At 35.4% G+C, this 8986-nt stretch overlaps 2 protein-coding genes across 3 annotated transcripts; both read right to left on the bottom strand.

The window, feature by feature from the left end:
- Positions 1–1883: 1883 nt before the first annotated feature.
- On the bottom strand, positions 1884–6167 carry LOC100742186 (tubulin alpha chain-like). Its single transcript, XM_003490532.4, has 6 exons — positions 5823–6167; positions 5113–5357; positions 4578–4805; positions 4225–4483; positions 3664–3816; positions 1884–2705 (listed from the first exon to the last, which is right to left on the bottom strand). The coding sequence occupies exons 1-6, from the start codon at positions 5994–5996 to the stop codon at positions 2448–2450; spliced, it is 1317 nt and encodes a 438-aa protein (XP_003490580.1). The 5' UTR covers positions 5997–6167; the 3' UTR covers positions 1884–2447.
- A 126-nt stretch (positions 6168–6293) lies between these two features.
- LOC100742064 (nuclear receptor-binding factor 2) lies at positions 6294–8111 on the bottom strand. 2 transcript variants are annotated; one of them, XM_003490531.3, is made up of 3 exons: positions 7996–8111; positions 7444–7700; positions 6294–7374 (listed from the first exon to the last, which is right to left on the bottom strand). In XM_003490531.3, the coding sequence occupies exons 1-3, from the start codon at positions 8017–8019 to the stop codon at positions 6897–6899; spliced, it is 759 nt and encodes a 252-aa protein (XP_003490579.1). In that variant the 5' UTR covers positions 8020–8111; the 3' UTR covers positions 6294–6896. The 2 variants fall into 2 exon arrangements, with proteins under 2 accessions (XP_003490579.1, XP_012242538.1); XM_012387115.3 differs by lacking the exon at positions 7996–8111 and adding an exon at positions 7769–7905.
- Positions 8112–8986: the final 875 nt, after the last annotated feature.

Raw genomic sequence — 8986 nt, 5'->3', positions numbered from 1 at the left:
TTTTACTTTGTATTTCGTGACGTTTGTAAAAAGTGGAAACATAATAAAAGACGTAAGTGAAAGATTTGTAAAACGCAATTGGAGGTGAATTTGTCAATGAGCGAGCGAGACCCCTTTCATCGCATGCTTGCATCGTTCGTGTGCAGTACATATGTATATACGAGTACATATGCAAAAAATTCAATGTCGAACGATAATCGAAAAACGAGGAAAGCGAGTAATTGCTTTGAAAGAAAATTATATAATCGTAGACAGGCCATATAAACAAGTATACTATATTATATATGCGTAAATGATAAGGTTTCTGGAGTGGATGTACATATCTTCGCTGGGGGGCATGGTACTATTCAATTAATTATATATCAACCTTATCGAGCATTATCGTGTTCGTGTTATCGCGAGCACGAGTCACTCGACCGAAATCAATTTTGGGTATCTCCAAATTGAATCGTGAAACGAAGATCTGGGAATTCTGAATGATCCACTAGACTGCGCATTTTACAGAATAAGTACATTTTTATCTCACTTTCAAATTTCTATGCCTGTTATGTAATCTTGCGATATTTTGTTATCTTTTTAATGCTATTATATACTACTCCATTCAATTTTCCTACTCGCATATAACGTACAGGAGCATATAGAATATGTCCAATATCCATAAAGTATTCATTCTAATATCTACTAAGTATTTATATACTTTTTCTTATACGGAATATATGTTATATTCTAATACAATCTATAAATTAGATCGTTTTATTGTATCTTCTGATATAATCAATAAATTAGATTGTTTTAATGTATCTTCTAATACAATCTATAAATTTGATTGTTTTAATGTGTTATCTAATATAATCAATAATCTCGAATCCAGAATCTATAAATCGTAGGTGAAATATCTGCTTAAGTTCCCCTTCTTTGAATGTATCTATAAAAGTATAAAAGCGCATATATGTCCAGAGTCTATAAACGACTATATATTCGTGGAAAACCTATGAAAATAGATTAATCGACGGATTAAAAATAAATGAGCCATTTATCGAGCTTAGTCTATTTGAACAAAAGAATATTGCCGTGATAAGAAAAGATGGGAAAATTACTTTATTGTCAAGCTTCGGGGCAATACATTTTATTTATTACAGGATACACTCGACGATGCGAGATTTATCTTCCTAGAATTTATTTCGATGACTTCTCGGTAATAAAAGATAGGTGACCAATTATATCCAGAACAAAGCAGATGATGTTGATACCGACAGGAATTACCAATCGCTCGATAGCGCTTATCAGAAACACGTTGTTACATGAACGAGACCTAATGTTATTATACTGGTTTGGCAGCTCGTGGTTGTTTCTACGAGTTAGAATCGAGAGGAACGTGACTCCTTGTGGGCGTATGCTCGCGCCAAGTATAACAATGGGAACAAATATGAACCGTTCAGAAACCATATCGATTGACTCCGCAAATTGGAAAGCGTAGAAAAGCTAAGATGTTATAATCACTATGAAATTTATCTTGGAATTTACCATCACTAGACCGCGGATTTTTATTAAAAATTTCGTAATTTGATATTTCGTACACTTTCGCAATTTCATATTCTTACGAAGAAAAAAACTAAGGGAACAGAATCTGCATAGTAATTTGTTTCACTTGAGACGCTTTACATATTTTTCTGTATTATCCGCGTTCTCTGGATCTTTGTACCTTAGTTAAGAGATTCATAAAAAGAGGAGTTAATTAGTTCGGCTTATAAAAGGCTCATATTACACGATCGCTTGTATCGTGCCAGTGGTGCCAGCGAGTCTACACTGTTCGTCTGCTTATCTTCGTGCGATTCTCCCTTATCTCGTGTAATCACGCAATTTGTTCTTTTCCTCGCGTATGAAAACAAACGACGGCTTCTTCGAGACAAGAGCAAATATGGAAATTCTTTGTTTCTAAGTCATTTTTCACTTTGAAATCGGAGAAAGATAGAATTTAATCTATATACAGCGGCTGATGAAGTTATTCGAACACTTACCATAGAAAATTGTTATGTATATTTGGAAATCTAGTTTGTACTATAACGAGACACGACCATCCCGATTATATTCGAAACAACCGGAAAATGTGTGTAAGTATGCGTATATAGAGCTCACGATATATTTACTGCAAACGTTTAATTAAATATCGAGACTTATAGTTACGCCAAATGTCTTGTGATTTTTACATGTATTTTCAGATTTGTTTCAAACTTTAGCAACATAACCATGACAGTCGTGTATCGTTACAAAGCCTATAAAATTTTAAAATATTTGATACAACACATACAGTGTATTCGCAAAAGACGTCTACAAGAGTTCGAATACTTTCGCAAGCCACTGTATATTCATATAGTTTTCTCATCTTAAATTCTTCGTGATTGTTGGAGAAAGGAAGTTTCAAGCTATAGAGCTTGCCAATTTAAAGATCACTTCTCGACCTCCTTATAATCGTCAATCAGAGCTATGACGTTGTCGCAAGCTTCACCGAAGGAATCTTCCTCCATGCCTTCACCTACGTAATGGTGAACGAAAGCTCTTTTCTGGAACATCAAGTCGAATTTGCGAACAAGCATCGACCATCTATATCTGATAGCGGTATTGTTGCTGGCCATCACTACCGTCCTCCTCGACTTCGCCAGGTCACCTCCGGGAACTGTTGTAGTTGGCTGATAGTTAATTCCTACCTATGAAAGCAATCATTTGAATTTCAGAATTCTTAAAAAAATAAAATATCTTGTTCTTGCCGTTTCTACGTTTTAGAAACATGCTTTATACCAATTTACATAGCGATATTATATCGTCTACTATACGGCGGTTGGGATGACAATTATTCGAAGATTTTTCATTTTTTCATTTTTTAGAATCGAAATCGCGATCTAAAATACACTGTTACATTAGAGGATTATAGTCTAAGAAGGGAATTTGGGAAGGGACTTTGATAGAAACTAATTAAACTATTAAACTATATATGACACCTATTTTACCTTACTATGTAACTTACAAGATATGGTTGGTGGAGGTTTGTGATTAAAGCAGTTAAAGTTTGAAGGAAGATGGAAAGTTGGATGAAAGTTTATGAAGATATGAATGATTCGATGGTAAAGGTTCGGAAGAACGTTAGTAATTCAAGAAAGGTATTTTGCTCGACTACCATAGCGCATCTTTGAAAGCCTTTGACATTTTCCATGTGAGATCTGAATACTAAAGCTCCTCTCGGTAAAACTTCGTTTAGACTAGTCAGGTTGCTCGAATTTAAACGACTTGATGTCAAGCGAAATGAATACAAATTTGAGAGAATATCTCAAATAAACATGTAAATAATAACTTTACGCCAGAAAAATTTTCTGTCTGATTCGGGTAACCAGGCTAATCCGAAAAAAGTTTAAAGATTCAGAATTATCGAGAATTCTATTTTTGTTTATTAAATAGATGCAAACAAGCTCATGAATGATCGTACAAAATACGGAATTATCTATTTAGAGTTCAACGTACCAATTTTTGTTACTATCAGACGTCAACGTTGTGCGTATGTTAAACAACGAGCTAGAAATTCGCTGCATCATTTAACAACGATCCAGTTCCTTGTTGATCGCGAGTAATCGTTTGTTGCAAAATGAGAAAGGAAAAATGCTGCGCAATTACCTTGAACCCAGTCGGACTCCAAGTGACGAAACGAATCGACTTCGCCCCCTTCAACGACGCGATCGTTCTATTGACATCATTTGGAGCCACATCTCCACGATACAGCAAACAGCAACTGGCGTAAGCTCCTACGCGTGGGTCACATGATACCATCTGAAATTTATGAAATGAGATGACGAAACTTTGGAGGGATACAGTTGTGATGAACGAATCGCGAGGATAAGTAGGAATAATAAAATTTGCCTGTACACCGTGAGCTTAAATTCGTGGCACGGAAGAAGCCATGGAAGCTTCTATCGCTCAAAGTGGGACGAAAATTAAACATAAAATAAAATTGTACCGCAGGCTCCATTCGCGAACAAATCCTGTTTAGGAACTTCTCAAGTATACGCGAATTTGCCTGAAGAAGATCAGGCAGAAGAAAATTCTATATACGAAAATAAGTCGAAAATGTAATATTCGAAGATCATTAACACATTCCAAGTTACTTGACTGTCAGGATTCTTAAGGATCTTTTACAGAACATCGATTATCCTCGAGATGTTTGCATTTTTACTTCACCTGATTAGAAGGTTCGAAGCAACTGTAGGTGATCTGTTGGGTGGTAATTTCGGAATGCATGGCTTTTCTGGGAGAGATCAGCGGAGCGTACGTAGCCAAAGTGAAATGAATTCTATGATAAGGCACCAAATTTGTTTGTAGTTCTTCGAGACTAAGATTTATGGCACCCTCGAACCTCATCGAAGCTGTGATGCTCGAAACAACTTGAGCCATCAGGCGATTTAAGTTGGTGTAAGTTGGGTAATCAACATCCAAGTTCCTATAAGGAATAAACAACAGGGCGATGCAAAACTCACGTCTGTTTTAGTCGAATAGACGAATCTTTTTAACAGCGAATGCGTTGATTAATATACCTGGCGCAAATGTTGTATAAAGCTTCGTTGTCGACGAGAAAGGAACAATTCACGTGGTCCAATGCACCGTGGGTAGTATGGACTGCATTATAGGGTTCCACGATAACGGTGGCAATGTTAGGTGATGGAAAGACGACAAAGTCTAGAGTAATCGTCTTGGGATAATTCTGTGATAGATGTTCGAGCAACAGCGTGGCGAAACCACTTCCGGTACCACCGCTAATTGACCTTTACAAACGTTGAGTTTTAACCAAATTGAGCTAACACAATTCAACGAGTAGCATATCTTTCGTTGTGATTAGACTACGCATATTTGTTTATGTAAATTCATAATTTTTTGAATATAATTAAAACGCTAGAACCTAGATGAAAAATTGCTTTACGAAGTAAACATTATAGAGAGTATTATACTTTGGATATCTATGTATGCATTTACAAATTTCTCATAAATGCATAAACATCCGTATTCTAAATCCGACAAATCTTAAGCTTTTATATAATTTTTACTCCTACTCTTTCGTCAAAATTCAGTAACCTGAATACGATAAATCCAGCTGGCTTCGAGCATGTTTCCCATATTCTACAAACGCGATCCAACACAAGGGCGATCGCCTCACTACCGATGGAATAGTAACCCCTCGCGAAATTGTTCGACGCGTCTTCTTTCCCAGTGATCAATGACTCGGGATTGAAAAGAGCTTTATAAACGCCAGTCCTGATCTCGTCGATCACAGTGGGCTCTAAATCGATGATTAACGTGCGTGGCGTCAATTTTCTTGCCTAAAAATGAATTTCCATGTAGACAGAGTGTTTGCATTCACTTCGGTGATATTTTTTTATCGAAATTCAATAATGCATAATGCACGTAACACACGGCAGAAGTGAAAGATAACAAAATCACGTTGAAGGCTTTCAAGCAGTATTAAAATCAAAAAATCAATGAATATATATTTATTACATTTTTTTACGATTTTCGAACATAGAACAGCTTGCCGTCAGTTATCTGTATCTACTCGAGAATCAGCCAAGTTCACGTATACTCGACAAGTTTTGAAACTCAATTTTCTCAAGAGTAAAGCCTCCAATGCAATTTTTGCAGATTTTATATTCTTGATTTTTATTTCATTTTGAATAGCTTTTTATCAGTAGTCATAGAATCTTCTTTCAATTACAGTATGTAACGTATTTATATAAGCCACAGTGTATATTAATATTTGAACGATCACTTATTATATATTTTCTCACTTGTGTCTCTGAAAAAAAAGCATGCATAGAAGGGTCCATTGGATAATAGCCCTGACGAAGAGAACCGTTTGGGGATACACCATGTTCCAGACAAAATAATTCCCAACAAGCATTTGCTATTTGCGTGCCAGCCTGTCCTATGAAAATCGTTATTATTTCACTTGGTCCTTCCATCCCTTAACCATACTCCAAATTATAAATTTCCGATGAATTTCCATTTGCGATGAATGAACAACGAACGCCTCATGTTTCAAGTAACATGAGATTACGCCAGAAATTTTGATCATTATCTTACATTTTTTTTTTTTTTTTTTCTTACTTTCTAACGAAACATTTTTATTTATATATCTGTCAGAGTGACATGTTCGAAAGACAGTGAACCTGTTCGTTTATGAAAGAACGTCAAATTTTTCGTCATATCCATAGCAATGTGAAAAATATTTGAACGAATCTGTAATGATAAATCAGGGATGAGTGTTTGATTCGGGAAATGTTTATTGCGTGACATTACATAATAAATAACAAAGTTTCTCAAACGTTACCTACATCTTCGACGATAATTTTTAAAAGTGCGCAATTGCAACAAGATTGCGGATTAACAGTGATTAGGTACATTTTTACATCGACTCTGTACAATCTCGTGGAATATTCATTACTGTGTTACATATTTACTTCTAGTTACGAACATCCAGCTGGCAGTACCATAATCGATAAATCAACTACTTTATTATTCACATACGTGGACGCATGGTCTTTGTAAATCCACTTTTGAACGAAATACACATTTTGTGTTTCATTGATATGTATTTTGATCCCTTTGAAGAACCCCAAATGAACAAAAATAAGTACTGATATACATTAAGTTTGGATACGTTACATCATTTCTCCTCGTGTTACGAAATGTTAATTGTAATATATTTGAACTTCAAATTCTACGGTAAGAAACTCAATACTGTAGCAATTTGTCATGTTAGTTTTTGTACTATTACAGACCTGACTTAATTTTATATACAGTATCTGTATCTTATTTGGCGAAATATTTTAATAAAAGAATCACGTTTGTTGTACGACATTTTATGTCGACGTAAAGTCAAAAAGTGGCATCTCAAGAGGAGTTAAAGGTGGCAAAGGTGCAAGTCTTAAGGAATGTGCATTATCTAGCCTAGTTTCGTCATTAAGGTTAGCAGACACTGCATGAAGTTGTTCGGTCAACTGTCTCACTTCCTCTTCCTTTGCCTCCAATTGACTTAGCAAGCTACCAACCAGATAACGTAATTGGCAATTAACAGTTTTGAGTTCCTCTATAACAGTGCCTGTATCCTTTGGATATTTGAAAGCTTTGTCGTCGCTGTTAGGTATCAAGATTAGACTTAAAAGACTATCCTGCTCTTCGATGGTTCTATATATAGCTTGCCGTAGAGATCCGTCAAATTTATCATTTGCAAACTCAGACGTATCTTTCTCAACCTGTTTAGCTGCCTGTTTGCGGAGAAGTTCCCTTTGTTGATTTTCCAATGTAGTTTTGTACTCTTCGTATTGTGCTTGTTTCATTCTAAAAAGTAAATTTTCATAAGAACAAATATCCTTTGCATCGTATAGCAAGAAAAGGGACGATTATTACCTAACTACAGCAGCTTGTCTTTTATGGTAATCACATTGAAGGGCCAGAGATTCTAAAGTAATGAACGAATGGAAAGAGGAAATGACGATTGGCTGGGTCTGACTAGATAAATTAGAAGTCTTCAACCGAGCAAATCTAGATTCCAGTTGTGCGTGTGCCTCTGCTAGAAGACTAGCCACTGTTTCATGACACTTGGCTGCCTCTTCGAAACGACCTTCTCGCAACAATGCCTCTGCTCTCCTTTGTCTTTCGTGCGCCTTTGGTAGAAAAAATTTCATATCAATATTATGCAACACATTAATCAAAAAAAGTCCAAAGTCTAAACAGTACCAAACAAAATTAACATATGACATTCGACAACTCAATATCAAAATACGACGTAGCTTGCACAGTCGTATGTTTTTGTAAAACTCAGTCAACTGACTGATGCAAAAGTACATTGTATATAGCGATTAATATTTGAATAATGCATAAACTACGCGCATATGACGGAGGTAAAATTATTAGTCACGCATGACGATAAGATATTGAAGAAAATACAATGACATTTACCGCGTTTAGGATTGATGTCTCCATAGTTGATCAGCTGATTGAATCACAGAATAAAAACAGAGAGGCAACATGTGGGTTATTTTCTGTTACGGTAGAAAATGACGTACTTACCGACCGAGCATACAGAGTAGTGTGCAACAAGTTCAAACGGTACGGGCGGTACTAGACAGAGAGAGAGCGATAGTGTGCCACAAGTATAGAAAAATTTTAGATCGAAGCCTCCTGCGTTATCTGTACATTCGAGGCTAATGCATTTAGCTCTCAAGTATTGCTCTTAATGCTATTTCATCTATGTTATACTAAATGTAATTGTTTATACGTTAGTTGTGGTATGAATGTAGAAAATGGAATGAGGTTGGAGGTCACTCTGGTAGAGTGTACTTCATTCTGGTGGATCCATTTTCATCCTCGAGAATCGAAATAATTTATTAACATATAAGTATGTACTAGATAATTATAGGTGTAAGTATATAAGTATACACATCCATTTCCGATCACGATCGATGAAATTATGTATGTCTTTTATGTATCTGGATTTCCACGCAATAGATATTGAATTCCTATGTGATTATACTGTAACTAAATATCGTATTTCTTACAAAAATGTATTGCATAGAAAAGAAATGAAAAGCTTAGCATTGAACTTCAACTAAGGCATGCAGATGAAATGTCATACATACCGTTAAAGAGATTCAGGAATTTTATATAAATCACTTAGTTTCCCTATATGAGTGTACGCATGTACATATATATGCCTATACTTTAGTGAATAAATATTAAAAAATAAAGTAGTCTGCGATATTACCGATCGATGATAACGGTAACTTTGTACATTGCATTTTTCGTTGTTAAGAGATGGCATTGTTATACATACGCGAATGCAAAATTGAACGATTTAAAAGTTTAAACTTAAATCGAGTTTTATACGCAGTAATATAAACGCAAAAGAACTTTATATTAATACTTTGATTAAATTTGCTTACATAGGTAA

Source organism: Bombus impatiens, unplaced genomic scaffold (assembly GCF_000188095.3).
Source record: "Bombus impatiens unplaced genomic scaffold, BIMP_2.2 scf_0452, whole genome shotgun sequence".
Classification (NCBI taxonomy): Eukaryota; Metazoa; Arthropoda; class Insecta; order Hymenoptera; family Apidae; genus Bombus; species Bombus impatiens.
This window is presented reverse-complemented; position numbering and strand designations above follow the sequence as displayed.